General features: G+C 37.5%; 2 protein-coding genes across 5 annotated transcripts in view; one reads left to right on the plus strand and one right to left on the minus strand.

Annotated features, from left to right (window-relative positions):
- The window catches only part of Nptn (neuroplastin), an 86,600-nt gene extending 81,935 nt beyond the window's left edge, over positions 1–4,665 (plus strand). For all 3 annotated transcript variants that reach the window (XR_013438705.1, XR_013438706.1, XM_005316772.5), the window contains one exon: positions 3,227–4,665. The gene's annotated coding sequence lies outside the window, so the exon portion shown is untranslated. The remainder of the gene's footprint in view (positions 1–3,226) is intronic.
- The window catches only part of Rec114 (REC114 meiotic recombination protein), a 176,344-nt gene that overhangs the window by 14,794 nt on the left and 143,374 nt on the right, over positions 1–18,176 (minus strand). For both annotated transcript variants that reach the window (XM_005316773.5, XM_078049317.1), the window contains one exon: positions 2,601–2,684. In XM_005316773.5, the coding sequence (XP_005316830.1) occupies positions 2,601–2,684 (84 nt within the window). The remainder of the gene's footprint in view (positions 1–2,600; positions 2,685–18,176) is intronic.

Consider the following 18,176-nt stretch of genomic DNA (forward strand, 5'->3'; position numbering starts at 1 on the left):
CTGTCTTGGAGAGGATCTGGATAAGTGAATATTCTATACACAGCTAGTGCAGTAGAAACAGGGACAACCTATCTGGAGGGCAAATTTACAAACTAAATGTTCATACTTCTAGGATTTCTATTTCAAGAACCCTCTAAATTTAATGAAAATCAGAACATTTTTAATAGTGAACAATTGGAGATTAGTTAAATCATGGTGTATTCAAAGAGTAATATGCTACACAGCTATTATGAATGTTTTTAAAGACTACATAATAATTTGATATAATGCCCCTGATTTAATGCTATATGACACAATAGCAGAATATTACAATCTTATATGAATTATGTATATGGCAGACACTGTTAATTGCCACAAGTCAATCCAAAGGAGAGACTGGAAAAACTAAACACTAGTCTTTGCAGTCTATGACAGACACATAGCAGACATCTAGGGGTTGCTGGAGGGAGAGAACCTTATAGGAGATGCTGACCTTTCTCAAATGGAAATATAATAGAGCTGCCACTGACATTTTACAACTGTGAGGAACAGGCCGAGAGAGAGACATTGAGCTTGACACTGCTGAGCTGCTAAACCAATGCTGGAAATGGCCTATTTTAAATTTATTTATTTATTTATTTATAGTACTAGGAATTGAACCCAGAGGTGCTCTACCTGTGAGTTACATCTCATGCCTCTTTAATTTTTCATTTTGAAAACAGGACCTCACTAAGTTGCTAAGGCTGACCTCAACCATAGGATCCTGCAGCCTCAGCTTCCTGAGTAGCTGGTATTACAGGCATGTGCCACCATATCTGGCTTTGATTTCTTATTAAGTGAAAAAAAGAACTATGTGTGTGTGTGGGGGGGTCATTATGGCTGAGTTTTCTGTTACATTCATCTGAACATAGTCCTAATGTATGCCTAGTCAAAATTCTAAAATGTTAATAATGGTTACTTTTGAGGAGTCACATTACAGTTGGTTTTTACTTTGCACTTTATACTTTACTAAAATTTTTTAATAATCTGGACACAGAGTCATACACCTGAAATCCCAGCAGCTTGGGATACTGAGGCAAGAGGATTGTAAGTTCAAAGCCAGCTTCAGCAATTTAACAAAACCCCGTCACAAAATAAAATATAAAAAAGCACTGGGGATGTGGCTCTGGGTTCAATTCCTAGTACAAAAAAATTTTTTAAATAATAATATGTAATTAGAAAATATTAAAAATCAAATATCAAACAAAGAATATGGGTGACTTTTAAAACACCGAAACATTCATCCAGTCCTAAGCTGAAAGTCGAAGATCAATGGGCAGCTGGTTCCCTGAGAGCTAGTCTTAACCTTGGCTATTGGCTTACATCTAATTCAGTTTCCTCATATGTAAAATTTAGAAAGGGGTTCTTGAACGTTTTGGAATGTGTGCCCCAGAACCCTTTGGTAGTCTGGTGAGACAGTGAATCTTTCTCAGAACAATGCTTTTAATCAGATAAAAGGCAAAGAAAAACAACCAATTATAGTAAATTAGTTTATCACAATATTAAAACACTAATTTGTGAACTGATAGGATATGCTTCTTTATTAACATATTCAATAAAAGGATTTAAAAGTAGAACTAATAACCATCTTAATTTTGAGGTTTGATGAGTATAAATGACATCTGAGATATCTCAAACAACTATAATGTGATATGAAATTACCTGTGATAGCCATTGATGGGAAGGTCTAACACTACTATGCTCTGTAAACTAAATTAAAAAATAGAAGGAAATGATAAATTTCAATTAGAGGTCAGTGAAAATCCCTGCAAGTTCATGGATACCTTGAACTCTATGGGGACCATCTGGAGGTCTGTGCACCCCAGGGTAAGACCCTTCCATTAGATGCACCTGAAGACTTCTTCCTCTTTCAATTCTCAAGGTCTACACATTTGTTAAAAATTAGTATCTTTCACATAAATTTCAATATTATTTACTCAGTGAATGTTAACAGATTGGTTTTTATAGTTATAAAAGAAAATAATCTTTTATAGTTATGAAAGAAAATAATCCAGGTGATTCATTTGCATGTTTCTTTGATGAGGTTCGTTCTTTATGTTTAATACAGCTAGAAGGCAAATAAAGGGGAATTATATTTTTAAATATTAAACAGGGAAAAACTAAAAAGACATATTCAGTGAAGCATTCAACTATATACACCTTTTAAAATATCTAAGGAGCAAGCCAACCCGTGCTGTATGCCATCTCTTCCCGGTTTGTGCTTGGGGGACTGAGAAACGTTGCACAGCTCCACTTGACACATGGTGACAAATCCACCAAAGTCTCCTGGTTTGTGCTTGGGGGACTGAGAAACGTTGCACAGCTCCACTTGACACATGGTGACAAATCCACCAAAGTCTTTCACTTCAGAGATATCCTCCTGCTACCGAGGCTTCTGCCTTTATAAGCCCTAGTTTCATGTTTGGCTCACAATGCAAACCCTTCTTCAACATGTGTGTTCTTCCCAGCACCCATTTTCTACAGAGAGAAGCCCCGTATACCCCACCATTCACACACTGGAGATGAGAAAAGGCTGATCATTAGCTTAAAAATAGTTAGCTACACAGCCCACTTTATCTTGCCTTTATCGTTGTGCCAAACAACAGACAATCCATGCGTCTTACGATCTTCAACCAGTTCTTGCTATCAACGAGTGAAAAGCCTTCCTGCAACAAAGTAATTAGGCAAAATTAGCAACAGAAGCAAAAAGGGACATGAGGAACAATTATGGTATAGCTGTTTCCTATTAAAAAGTTGTGTACCAATTTGCAGTTCCACCAGCAATGTATGAGTGTACCTTTTCCCTCACATCATCATCAACATTTACTGGTGCTTGTATTCTTGATAATTGCCATTCTGACTGGAGTGAGATGAAATCTTAGAGTAGTTTTGATTTGCCTAATTGCTAGAGATGTTGAACATTTTTTCATATATTTGTTGATTGATTGTATATTTTCTTCTGTGAAGTGTCTGTTCAGTTCCTTAGTCCATTTATTGATTGGGTCATTTGTTTCTTTGGTGTCAAGTTTTTTGAGTTCTTTGTATATCCTGGAGATTAGTGCTCTATCTGAGGTGCAGGTGGTAAAGATTTTCTACCATTCTGTAGGCTCTCTCTTCACATTACTGATTGCTTCCTTTGCTGAGAAGAAGTTTTTTAGTTTGAATCTATCCCATTTATTGATTCTTGATTTCACTTCTTGTGCTTTAGATCCTAAGCCAACATGGTGAAGATTTGGGCCTACTTTTTCTTCTATTAGATGCAGGGTCTCTGGTCTAGTGCCCAAGTTGTATGAAGCACCCATCCTCAGATGACAACCTGATTTTCCCCAACCAGACTTCAAATGGAACTGACTTCTAAAAGGAAATTCACATCCCCCACGTCGTCTTTGATCCACCTGGAGATTCCTCAGAAAACTTGGAAAGGAACCACCATTGGACCCACCTATCCCATTCCTTGGTTTATACCCAAAGGACTTAAAATCAGCATATTACAGTGATACAGACACATCAATGTTTATAGCAGCTCAACTCACAATAGCTAAACTATAGAACCAACTGAGATGCACTTAAATAGATAAATAAATTTTTAAAAGATATATATATGAATGTCACTCAGATTTAAAGAATGAAGTTATGGCATTTGTCAGTAAATGGATGGAACTGGAGATTATCATATTAGATGAAATAAGTCAATCCCAAAAAACCAAAGGCCAAATGTTTTCTCTGATACGTGGATGCTAATTCACAATAGGGGTCAGGGGGACTAGGGAAGAATACTTACTTTAGATTAGGTAGAGGGGAATGAAAGGAGGGGAGAGAGTATGGGCAGAGGAAGGATACTAGGATGAATCAGACATTATTATGCTATGTACATATATAATTATATGACTGGTGGAATTCTACCTCATGTACAATCAAAAGAATGAAAAATTATACTTCATTTATATATGATGTATCAAAAGTGCATTCTATGGTCATGTATAACTAATTAGAACAGAAAAAGAATTTTAAAGATCTCTCTCTCTCTCACACTCTCTCACACACACACACACACAACACACACAAGTTGTATATCTTTTTGTTTTTTAACTTCCACAGAGTAGAAATGACCCAATAGCACCCATCACTGAGGTGACCTCAACACAAGGCCCTGTGTCCAGCTGCTCTTCTTCATGATCAACATCAGCAGTCAACATTTTTTTTCTCTTTCTTAATCTTTGCATACTGAGAATTAAGAAAATCCCCCACCAGTAAATGTCCATAATCACATTTGCAATAAAATGCATTTATGTGCCGCTAGGATTTGCCAAAATGTGGTTTTTTCTATTCACAAGAAACATGTGTTTCATTATACTAATTTATGAACTTATTTGGCACATCCCTCACAACATAGTGACATTTCTCTTCACAAGAATCTTATTTTCAGATTATTATGAATGGAAAATTTGAAGTTGCTTGTTTCTGGATACTGAATGTTCAGTTCTTCATTTCCATCTGTGAGGTGAGGGGAGGCATAACAAAAAAGGCAGAGAGGGCAGTTGGTCTGCTCCTTAAGGTGAAAAGATGCCTCTCAGCGTCACTAGTTGCTATGTGTGCACGGAGGACCGAGCTAGCTCGCAATAAACACCTCTTTCCTGCTTACATCAATCTTGGTCTCTGGTGGTCTTTTGGGGGTCCGGAATTTGAGCATAACATTGGAGACTCGTCCAGGATCCCCCTTATAAGCCTACCCAGACACCCCAATCGAGAGGTGATGAAAACCTGACCAGTATACAAGTCTGTAAGGTAGAAGCTTTTAAAGAGCAATTATATCAAGCTGGTATTCTAAAGTTGTATGAAGCACCCATCCTCAGATGACAACCTGTTTTTCCCCAACCAGACTTCAAATGGAACTGACTTCTAAAAGGAAATTCACATCCCCCACATTGTCCCCCAGGTCATCGAGCCCCCTCACATTCAATGCCCCCTCTCAGCTCTGAAGTAGCCAGAACGAGCCATCGCCCCTTCTCCTTACAGCAATAAGGAGTTCTTAAAATTAGAGGGGGGAATGAAGTCAGAAATAGACAGTGTAGATAGGTAAATTGAGTCAGATTGGATCTAGGAGGCCAATTTTGAGTGAGTCTGGGAAGCTGAAGACTGTTCCCTGAGGGTTACTGTTTATTAAGATGTAGAGCCTGCCCAAATAGGCCCCCAACTTAGGGAACTATGATTGGTTCCCAAGTTTCCAGACAAAGGGGGGAATGAGAAACCAGCCTCTACCTCAGAGCAAAGCCTGTCCAAGGAAGGGGGTGTGACCCTTGTCCTTGGAAATACCCACAGAGCACTCCTAGGCACATACCCACCCTGCTGAGCTGTTTATCTACAAATAACAGGAGAGATCTGTGGAGCCAGGTGTCTCTGACTCAGTCAGGCTAGGTAAGGACCCATAGCAACCCCCTAGCAACCACCAATCAGCATGAGACAGGGAAAATACCTGGGACGCCAGATGAATCCCCCAGTAGTTTATGGTGGTTGATAACATGTTGGGAAACCATATAGTTCAGCATATACTCCCCTCATGGCCTAAACCAATCAGTTCAAACGAATCCCCCTCTTATACTAACCAATCACCCTTACCAACTTGTACCCGCCAGTGAATGTGCTAATCATGTTTTAGAGTTGTTTTATGTTTTTCCCACAGTGTGTGATGATTTGTTAAGAGATGCTATGATGTATGTGAAGTCCCTGCCTTCCCCAAAGAGTGTATAAAACTACTACAAACCTTGGGTTCAGGGCCTCTTAGTGTCACCAGTTGCTATGTGCGCGCAGAGGACCGAGCTAGCTCACAATAAACACTTCTTTGCTGCTTAAGAAAAAAAAAAGGTGAAAAGATGAGCTTTTTTTCTGCAGCTTTTTAATAAACTAAGTAGAACAGACTATCTAATGATTATGACAACTCTGAAACTCTAATTATGTGGTCAGTCCTTGGTGAAGCAGCCTACGTGAGAATGTATTTTAGCATATAGTAAAATTAATCCAGAGGCCATTTAATGGGCAGTTATGCAAAAAAAAATTGCAAGCAAACTGCCTTTTTCTGCTGAAATATGAGTCCACTACAGCCAGGGAGGGCTACTGGAATAATTCAAGAAATTTTTAACTCTTGGAAAATAAAAGAAAATGTTCCTTATCCATTTGAGTCTTCCCCAAATCCCTCTTTCTAAATCTAAGTATGATGAAAGTTGGACCTTGAATAGAAATATACTTCCAGGAAAACAGTTTGGGCTAATTCTTCATTTTCATTTTTTTAAAAAAAGTCAATTCTAAAAGGCAAATTTTAATAAGACTTTTAGCACCAATAGTAGGTATTCTTTACTTTTTCTAAAAACAGAAAAAGAAGCTAGGCAAGGCATCTGCAATTTCTTCTTAAATGCTCTCAGAATTAGTAAGAAATTTATTTTTATATTAACCAAATATAAATAACTATAGTTTCAAATGGTAGTATATGGGGAAACTCACACACATTACTAGAGGATCATTACAAATAGATACAGGACAATTTTTAGTAATATCAAAATTACAAAAACACTAACCTCTGTCCTAGCAACCCCAGTGCTGGGCATTGATTCATTTTACAGATCAACCTGCACACATGTGAAATGATAAATGGACAAGGTTAAGCATTTCTTAACTTATAAAAAAAAAAAACTGAAAACAACTCAGTGCACATCTAGGTGGAATTGTTAAATTAATTATGGTACTATGTACAATGGAATACTATACAATTATAAAAATAATGAAAGCTCTGTATCAGTGCTCTCCACATACGTAAAATTTTATAGAATCACTTTAAGAAACAAAAGGAAATTGGCTGAATTTTAATATTTTATTTTACCTAATCTATTAAAAATGTTTATTTTACCTTATATTAAAACATTAGTGAGACTACAAAAAAGAAACTTAAATCTTTAAAATTGAGGTGTATATTTTAGAGCATAACACTGTATTACTGAGGGTTAAAGTGAAATGTAGTCCGAACCCTAACAAAACAGTAAAATCAATAAAGTCAGGTTTGAAATGAAGTTTCTACATTGCTTCCACTTTAAGTCTAAATTAAAATGAAATAAAATTTAAAATTCAATTTTTTAGTTGTATCTTCAGTCCCCGAAGTGAGCACATATCAATTGCTCAGTAGCTGGTTACATATGGTTTGTAGTGACCTTCTTAGACAGTGTAGCTCTTAAAAACCAGTCTCAAAACTCCTTTTGTATAAGAAAAGGAGGAAACAGAATGTATATTCTTATTTGCTTGCATTTGCATAGAGAAACAGGAAGGACTGATACACAAGTAACTAAAAGGTGTCTGTAGGGAATGAGAAGAAACAGTGTGGATGGGGCAGGGGTGGGAGTAAGTTTCCACTGTATGCCTTATACCGCTCTGATTTTTATACTCTTATGTATAGGAGAACATTTGTGCAAACAAGATTACCAATATGGCATCTGTATAAGGAAGAGGTAGAAGCAGAACCTAAAAAAAATGATCAGTTTACGGAACTCTACCATCTTTACAACTGTTCTGTAAATCTAAAACTACTTTAAAATTGAAAGTTTATGAAAAGAGAAATGCTTAGCTCTTAGCCCTGCCCTCACCTTGTCCCCTCCTATCTCTAGTCTAATGGGACATCTCTTCTTGCTGCTCCACAGATCTGAGAACTCTACAGCTCCCTCCATGCTTGCTGCTGACTCTGCAAATGGCATTGAGCACCATCAGTCCCTGAAGTGACGGATCTGGTACCATGCTTGACTCCTTTTCTTACTCATCTCTCAATACCAATCAATCTCTAAGTCTTAGCAATCCTAGCCCCTAACAGCTTTTCCATCTTGCCATTCTCCCCATTGACACTGTCACTGCCCACATCAGGCTGCCCATTATTTCTCCCCAGAATTACCACAATACTCTAAATGGCCCCCTTCCTCCAGGCCCAATTCTTTCCACAATCTGTCTATACTACTGCCGTAGTTATAAAAAACAAAAACTTGCTGCAGTCGCTTCTTTTGAGTGTGCCATCCCTTTTCCCCTACACACCCCCACTACAAGAAACATCTGCAGGATAAAGTCCAAATACCTTGGTGCATATAAATCTCTAATACTTGGCTTCTGTCTCCCATGCATGAGTATTTCCTTCAACTCTTGTGTAAATCCTGTTAGCACCTCTTTTAAAGCTTGTCTGTCTGGTGAGTGCAGGTCACTCATCAGACCGGACCGCCTTTCAGTGTGCTTCTCACAGTAAGATGACCTGCTCTGTGTTCCACAGCATGCAAGGCCCACTGCTAAGACACTGTCACTGAGCTCTGACAATGGCTGGCTGCTGTGCAAGGGCTAAAAACAAAACAAAAACAAAACCACAGAATTTGCCCAATGGGTTGAGGACATGTGTCAAATCAGCTTCTCTGACTGATGCTTGGGATACTACTCCCAACTAGATCAGAATCACTGATGTTAAGAGGCTACTGACAACTGACGAGAGTCAGTCATGATCCTTGGAACAGATGAAATAGAAAAATGACTGAACTAATTTTTTTTTTTTTTTGTATCTGGGATTAAACTCGGGGACACTCAACCATTGAGCCACATCCCCAGCCCTATTTTGTATTTTGTTTAGAGACAGGGTATCACTGAGTTGCTGAGCACCTCACCATTGCTAAGGCTGGCTGTGATCTCTTGATCCTTCTGTCTCAGCCTCCTGAGTGGCTGGGATTACAGGCATGTGCCACCATGCCCAGCTACTAAAATTAATTAAATTAATTAATTACAATTAAATTAATTAATTTAATTAATTAAATGCAAAAAAGAGATCCGCCTTGCTGACCTGCGCGAGAGCCAGGGTCCAGGGTAAGCTTGGGTTCACTTCACCCCCACCCCCACCAGCACTGGGAGCTCAGGTCTAATCCACTTTAATCTTGAGACAATGCAGTCATCCCCACAGCCTTCCCCATGCAGTAGCCTCTACCTTGGGACAACAGACAGGGCCTAGAAACAGCTGCATCTTAGAGCCGGCATCCCAAAGCCAGTAAAAGGCCCACCTTTCAGCCCCATCTCTGAAAGACGTTGCATCCATCTTGGGCACCTCCACTGCTCTCTCAAGTTACCTCCTGCTATTGCCGCTACCACCTAGAGTTGCAGTAGCATCCATCCTGGGACACTGGCAGATCTGGAAGCCCAACACCAAGGTGAGATACAGATAATCTACACAGATACTACAAGATTATAGGGTAGAAACTGTAATACCTCAGATCCACACTACAAGTAAGGAAATCACATAGAAAACATGAAAAAACAAGGGAGGAAAGTGCCCCAAACAAACCAAGATACTGCAATAACAGAACCCATGGATAGCACAGTTGATCAAATGTCAGAGAGGGACTTCAGAATGTTCATAATTAAAATGATCTGTGCATTAAACAACCTAAATGAGCAAATACAGGCAAAAATTCATCACTCCAACAAAGAGATAAGGGAGCAAATATAGGCAACCATTGATGACACCAATAAATAGATAAGGGAGCAAATACAGGTAGCAAAAGTTACTTCAAGAAAGAGTTCGAGACTCTGGAAAAAAAAAAAGAAATCCTTGAAATAAAGGAAACAATAAACCAAACCAAAAACTCAAGAGAAAGCATCACCAACAGACTAGAAGATCACTTGGAAGACAGAACATCAGATAATGAAGACAAAGTATACAATCTGGAAAATAAAATTGACCACACTGTGAAGATGGTATGGAACCATGAGCAGAATATCCAAGGATTATGAGATAGCATCAAAAGACCAAATCTAAGAGCTATCGGGATAGAGGAAGGCACAGAGTTTCAAACCAAAGGAATGCACAATCTCTTCAATGAGATAATATCAGAAAATTTCCCAAGCATGAAGAATGAATTGGAAAATCAAATAAAAGATGCTTACAGGACACTAAATCTACAAAATTACAACAGATTTATACCAAGGCATATTATAATGAAAATGCCTAGCATATAGAATCTTGAAAGCCACAAGAGAGAGGAATCAGATCACATATAGGGGAAACCAATTTGTGTATCAGCAGATTTTTCAATCCCTAAAGCCAAGAGATGCCAACCAAGAATCTTATATCCAGTAAAATTAAGCTCTAGATTTGATGATGAAATAAAAACCTTCTATGATATAAACAAAAATTAAGAGAATTTACAACTAGAAAGCCTGCACTATAGAACATATTTAGCAAAATATTCCATAAAGAGGAATTGAAAAACAACAATGAAAATCAGCAAAGGGGGGTATTACACTAAAGGAAAAACTAATCAAAGGAGAAATCAAGTCAAGTTAAATACCAAAAATAAACAAAAATGGATGGGAATACAAATAATTTCTCAATAATAACCCTAAATATTAATGGCCTAAACTCGCCAATCAAAAGACATTAACTGGCAGACTGGATTAAAAAAATACCCAACAATATGCTGCCTCCAAAAGACTTATCTCATAGGAAAAGACATCCACAGACTGCAGGTGAAAGGTTGGGAAAAATCATACTGCTCACATGGACTGCAGAAGCAAGTAGGGGTTTCCATCCTCATATCAAATAAAGTAAACTTCAAGCCAAAGTTAATCAAAAGGGACAAAGAAGGATATTTCATACTGCTTAAGGGAACCATTCATCAAAAAGAATATAACAATAATAAATATATATGTCCCAAACAATGGAGCATCTACATTCATTAAACAAACTCTTCTCAAGTTCAAGAGTCAAATAGACCACAACACAATAATTCCAGGTGATTTTAACACACCTTTCACCAATGGATAGATCTTCCAAACAAAAGCTGAACAAAGAAACTATAGAACTCAATAATACAATCAATAACTTATACTTAACCTACATATATAGAATATTTTATCTTTCAATGAGCGAATACACTTTCTTCTCGGCAGCACATGGATCCTTCTCTAAATAGGCCATATATTATGCCACAATGCAACTTTTAGCAAATATAAAAAAGTAGAGATATTACCCTGCATTCTATCAGGTCATAATGGAATGAAATTAGAAATCAATGATAAAATAAAAAAATAAAAGCTACTCCAACACATGGAGACTAAATAATATGCAACTGAATGAACAATGGGTTGCAAAAGATATCAAGGAGGAGATTTAAAAAATTCTTAGAGGTGAATGAGAACACAGATACAACATGCCAAAATTTCTGGGACACTATGAAGGCAGTACTAAGAGGAAAGTTAATTGCATGGAGTTCATTCCTTAAAAGAAGAAAAAGCCAACAAATAAATGACTTAACATAATATATCAAAGCCTTAGAAAAAGAAGAACAAATCAACACCATACGCAGTAGAAGACAGGAAATAATTAAAATCAGAGCTGAAATCAGTGAAATTGAAACAAAAGAAACAATTGAAAAAATTGACAAAACAAAAAGTTGATTCTTTGAAAAAACAAAAATTGACAGACCCTTAGCCATGCTAATGAAGAGAGAGAGAGAGAGAGAGAGAGAGAGAGAGAGAGAGAAAACTCAAATTACTAACATATTTGATGAAAAGGATATATCACAACAGACACTACAGAAATACAGAAGATAATTAGAAATTATTTTGAAAACTTGTACTCCAATAAAATAGAAAATATAAAAGGCATCGACAAATTTCTAGAGTCATATGATTTGCCCAAATTGAATTAGGATAATATACACAATTTAAACAGATCAGTTTCAAGTGATGAAATAGAAGATACCATCAGAAGCCTACCAATCAAGAAAAGCCCAGGACCGGATGGATACATAGGCCAAGTTCTACAAGACCTTAAAGAAGAACTAATACCAACACTCTTCAATGTATTTCAGGAAACAGAAAAAGAGGGAGCACTTCCAAACTCATTCTATGAAGCCAATATCACCCTGACTCTAAAACCAGGCAAAGACACATCAAAGAAAGAAAACGTAAGGCCAATATCTCTAATGAACAGAGATGCAAAAATTCTGAATGAAATTCTGGCAAATCGAATAAAAAAACATCAAAAAAAAAATAGTATACCACAATCAAGTGGGGTTCATCCCAGGGATGCAAGGTTGGTTCAATATACAGAAATCAATAAGTCTAATTCATCACATCAATAGATTTAAAGACAAGAATTACATGATCATCTCAATAGATGCAGAAAAAATATTTGACAAAATACAGCACCCCTTCATGTTCAAAATACTAGAAAAACTAGGGATAACAGGAAAATATATCAACATCGTAAAAGCTTTCTATGCTAAGCCCCAGGCCAACATTATTCTAAATGGAGAAAAATTGAAGGCATTCCCTCTAAAAACTGGAACAAGGCAGGGATGCCCTCTTTCACCACTTCTATTTAACCTAGTGCTTGAAACACTGGCCATAGCAATTAGACAGACAAAAGAATTTAAAGGGATATAGATTTTTTTTAAAGGGATACAGTAGGTAAAGAAGAACTCAAATTAGCCCTATTTGCTGACAATATGATTCTATACCTAGAAGTCCCAAAAAATTCCACCAGAAAACTTCTAGAACTAGTAAATGAATTCAGCAAAGTAGCAAGATACAAAATCAATATCCATAAATCAAAGGCATTCTGTATATCAGTGACAAATCCTCTGAAAGGGAAATAAGGAAAACTACCTCATTTACAATAGCCTTAAAAAAAATACTTGGGAATCAACTTAATGAAAGAGGTGAAAGACCTCTACAACGAAAACTACAGAATGCTAAAGAATGAAATTAAAGAGACCTTAGAAGATGGAAAGATCTACCTTGGATAGGCAGAATTAATAGTCAAAAATAAACATACTACCAAAAGCACTATACAGATTTAATGCAATTATCATCAAAATCCTAATGACATTCCTCATAGAAATAGAAAAAGCAGTCATAAAATTCATTTGAAAAATAAGAGACCCAGAATAGCTAAAGCAATCCTTAGCAGAAAGAGTGAAGCAGGTAGCATCACTATACCACACCTTAAACTACACTACAGAGCAATAGTAACAAAACAATATGCTATTGGCACCAAAATAGACTTGTAGATCAATAGTTCAAAATAGAGGACACAGACACAAACTCACATAATTACCGTTATCTTATATTAGACAAAGGTGCCAAAAACGTACATTGGAGAAAAGATAGCCTCTTCAACAAATAGTGCTGGGAAAACTGAAAATCCATATGCAACAAAATCAAATTAAATCCCTATCTAACACCATGCACAAAACTCAACTCAACGTGGATCAAGGACCTAGGAATTAAACCAGAGACACTGTGTCTATTGGAAGAAAAAGTAGGCCCAAATCTCTATCATGTCGGATTAGGCCCCAACTTCCTGAATAAGACTCCTATAGCGCAAGAATTAATAACAAGATTAATAAATGGGCTGGATTCAAATTAAAAAGCTTCTTTTCAGCAAAAGAAACAATCAGTGAGGTGAATAGAGTGCCTACAATTTGGGAACAATTTTTTACCATCCACATGTCAGATAACAGCACTAATCTCTAGGATATATAAAGAACTCAAAAATCTTTAACACCAAAAAAAACAAATAACCCAATCAATAAATGATCCAAGGAACTGAACAGACACTTCTCAGGAGAAGGTAACAATCAATCAACAAATATATGAAAAAATGTTCAACATCTCTAGCAATTAGAGAAATGAAAACCAAACAACTCTAAGATTTCATCTAAATCCAGTCAGAATGGCAGCTATTAAGAATATAAACAACAATAAGTGTTGGCGAGGATGTGGGGAAAAAGACATGCTTATACAGTGCTGGTGGGACTGCAAATTAGTACAGCCAATATGGAAAACAGTATGGAGAATCCTTGAAAAACTGGAAATGGAAGCACCATTTGACCCAGCTATCCCACTCCTCAGTATATACCCAAGGACTTAAAAACAGCATATTATAGGGACACGGCCACATCAATGTTTCTAGCAGCACAATTCACAATAGCTAAACTATGGAACCAACCTAGATACCCTCCAGTAGATGAATGGATAAAGAAAATGTGGTATATAAACACAATGGAATGTTATTGAGATTAAAAGAGAATAAAATCATGGAATTTGCAAGTAAATGGATGGAGCTAGAGAATATAATGCTAAGTGAAGTTAGCCAATCCCAAAACACCAAATGTCTCTCTGATTTAAGAATAATGATTCATAATATGTGTGGGGGGGCATGGGAGGATTAGATGAACTCTAGATAGGGCAAAGGGGAAAAAAGGAGGGATGACGGGGAAGGGAGGGGGTATGACAGGGGAGGAAAGACGGTGGAATGAGATGGACATCATTACCCTAAATACATGTATGAAGAAAAGAATGGTGTGACTCTACTTGTATACAACCAGAGATATGAAAACTTGTGCTCTGTATGTGTATTATGAATTCTAATGCATTCTGGTGTCATATATAACAAATTAAAATTTTTTAAAAATGAAAAAAAATCTGCCCAATCCAAATTAGATGCTGGCCTTATAAGACATGCCCTAAAATCACCCAGCTTAGTCTCTAATATTCTATCTGCCATCCACCTTCTAAGATACTACTTAGATTCTACTAAGATAGTGTTCTCCTATATCTCAATACACATACAACACTTTACTCCAATTTTAAAAATAAAATAAAATGCAGGGGAAAAAAACACAAAAAACTGAGATCATTCCAGAATAAGGTGGGTCCTCATCCTATGACTAATGTCTTTATAAAAAAAATTAGAAGAAGCACAGAGAAGGCAGCCATGGAGCATCAAAGGCAGAGACTGGAGTGATGATGTGTGAGACTATGCCATAGTTCCAATGTAAGTCCTATATAAGTTCCACTCCTATGTAAGGAAGGCCCAGGAGAACCAATAGCACCACAAACTACAAAAGAGATGTTAGACAAAGACACCATGATTCTGCTAACACTTTAATTTAAGACTTCTGTCCTCCAGGGCTGTGAGACAATAAAGTTTTGGTTTCTGTAAAAAAAAAAGAAAGAAAGAAAAATGACTGAAGAACTTACCACAATAGAATAGACCTATAATCCCAGATACTCAGGAGGCTGAGGCAGGAGGATACCAAGTTCAAGGCCAGCCTCAGCAACTTAGTGAGAACCTGTCTCAAAAAATATAAACAAATAAATAATGAGGGCTAGGGACATAGCTTGTGGTAGAATACTTGCATAGAGGCCTAGAGCTTGATCCCAGTCCTGTCAAATCAAATAAATAAGTGAAAAGTGGCTGGAAATTGATAGTATAAGATGGGAAGGAAAAGAGTAGAGAACTCTAGGAAATAAAATTTACCATCGGACAAAAGAGCAGGAGCCTATATCCAAGACAGAGCAATATAGAAGTTAAGAGGCATTAGTTTCAAGTTGCAAATGATTGCCAGTGTCAGGTGACACACAAGGATGAAGTAAAAGTAAGGGCTGAAAAGCCTGCATGGGGTGGGGGCTGGGGTTATGGCTCAGTAGTAGAGTGCTTGCCTAGCATGTGTGAAGCACTAGGTTCGATTCTCAGTACCACATATAAATAAATGAATAAAATAAAGGTTTGTCAATATCTAAAAAAAAACTTTTTAAAAAAGCCTGCATGGAATCCAACAACTGGAAAGTACTGCACAATGCCACCTCCATGTCTGTGCTGGCCCCTCTACCTGTGTTCTTCTTCCAGCCCCCACCTCACTGAAAACTCTGTGACAGCAAGAGCTATGTTCCATTCATCATTGTATCCAACATGTCTGTGAAATTTAAAAAAAAAAAAAAAAAGCATTGCTCTCTGGCATCTCCTCTTTCCTCCAATGAAACTTTGACTGTCCTTTCATCGTATCCAGCTCTGGCACAGTCTCCCCAAGGTGCAGTAGAATCATGATTCCAAGGTGGGTGCTGCAACTTCACATCAGCTTCATGTACTATACACTGTGAAGTCCATTTCTAGATTCCAGTGACCCATGTTCTCCTTGGCCCATGTTATCACACATAATTAAGAGTTACCATAAATAAAAAGGAAACCATCAAGGGAAGGGGGAAAAAGGATCTAAATAAAATGGATGCAGAGATAAAAGTAAAAATTGAAGTTCAAGAACAGTGGGAAAGGGGCTGGGATTGTGGCTCAGCGGTAGAGCGCTCGCCTGGCACGTGCAAGGCCCTGGGTTTGATCCTCAGCACCACATAAAAATAAATAAAATAAAGATATATTTTTTAAAAAAAACTATTAAAAAAACAGTGGGAAAACCCACCAGTGTCCTTGCCCTCACAGATCTATTTCCCTTGCTATGGAACTGTCACTGAGTTGATCACTTTAGTGGCTCAGATGCCACTCAGTTCTGACTTTGTGTACCAGGGTGAGCAAACCAGCCAGGAAGATGTCATGGTGGGGAGAGGGTCACTGATATTTAAGAGGTAAACTGGCTTCAAAACCATTCCAGGTATGACTTCATAAATGCTTTGAAGAAGACACAATATTTTACTTTCATGGAAATGACAAAAGTGTTCATTCACACCAGCTACAAATACTCTGATTCAGAGGAAAACAGGATAGGAGACTAAGGTTACAAAAATAACTTGATGACTAACCATTTGACAATCCACCTAGTCCCCAAGGCCTGAGTACCAAAAGGGCTTCTTAGTGAATGTGAGAAGATGTTTCAGTGCTAGGTGATTTATTTAAAAATTAGATCCTCGTTTAAGTTTTAGGGTTGTTTCTGACTCACTTTATGGAGCCTAAGGTTTGTGAGGTTCAAATTGTCAGATCAGGCAAGGCAGGTAGCAACCAAAGGAGGCAGACTTAAAAGGGCCACTGAATGAGGCTTTATTGAGATATCACTCCCAGGTGGAACTCGATCAGACCCACAGAGGGGACAGGAGAAGGGTCTGAGGAGAAACCGTGTGGGAGCTCAACCAGACTGGACTTTTATGGGGCTTACAGCAGGAAGGGAAGGGCTTGGAATAGGAAAAGGTGTTTTTAGGGTCCCTTGTCCCCTTGGAGTTGGTCAGGGGAGTTGGCTGAACTTCAGGATTGTATACAACCAGAGGAAATAGCTTTTGAATTGATTTTTAAAAACTTTTTTAAATAGTTGATTTATTTTTTATAAACTATAATTTTAAAACTATATATACGGGAGTCCCAGTGAATCAGGGGAGTGAGTCAGGAAGCTCACAAGTTCAAAGCAGCCTGGGAAACTTTGTAAGACCCTGTCTCAAAAAAAAAAAAAAAAATGAGGTGGAGCTGGGGATAGAGCTAAGTAGTAAAGTGCCCCTGGGTTTTAATCCCCAGTACTGAAAAAATAAAGAACAATTCCTTAATGTTACCAAATACTTTTCTTGCTTTCACATTTCCCTAATTATCTTGTGCTTTTTATTCTACATTTTCATTTTTTGAGTAAGGATCCAAATAAGGTACATGTATTGTGATACTTGATTGATATGTCTCTGAAGTCTCTTACTTCAAACCTTCAGAGTAAGTTCCCCTTTTATCTTCTTTCCTTGCATTTTTTGTGGGGAGGTGTGTACTGGGGCACTCAACCACTGAGCCACATCCCCAGCCCTATTTTGTGTTTTATTTTGGGACAGGATCTCACTGAGTTGCTTAGTGCCTCGCTGTTGGTGAGGCTGATTTTGAACTCACGATCCTCCTGCCTTAGCCTCCTGAGCTACTGGGATTACAGGCATATGCGATCTCGCCAGATCCTTGCAAATTTTTGTTGAAGAAATTTCAGTCACTAGTTCTCTAAATCAAGGACTGAGAAGTTTCTTTCTACACAGGGAAAATGAGGAAATAAATATTTCAGGCATCATGGGCCACATAGTCTCTGTGGTATTTACTCAACTCCAGCCTACAGCATGAAAGCAGACATACACAATACATGGTGCATGGCTGTGTTCCAACAAAATTTTACTTATGGACACTGATATTGGAATTTCATGATTTTTATTCTTTTTAATTTTTTCATCCACTAAAATTTGTAATTGTAGCTCAAAATATATAAACAAAAACAAACAATGGGCCAGCCATGTTTTCTGCCCAAGACTTACCCTGGTTAAATTCTGTTACTCTATCTCCATAGTCTTTTAATTTTCACCCTTGTCTCTTAGAATCCTTATAGATTGGTAGTCAGATGGAGAAATAATCAAAT

This window comes from Ictidomys tridecemlineatus, chromosome 5, assembly GCF_052094955.1.
Source record: "Ictidomys tridecemlineatus isolate mIctTri1 chromosome 5, mIctTri1.hap1, whole genome shotgun sequence".
Lineage (NCBI taxonomy): Eukaryota > Metazoa > Chordata > Mammalia > Rodentia > Sciuridae > Ictidomys > Ictidomys tridecemlineatus.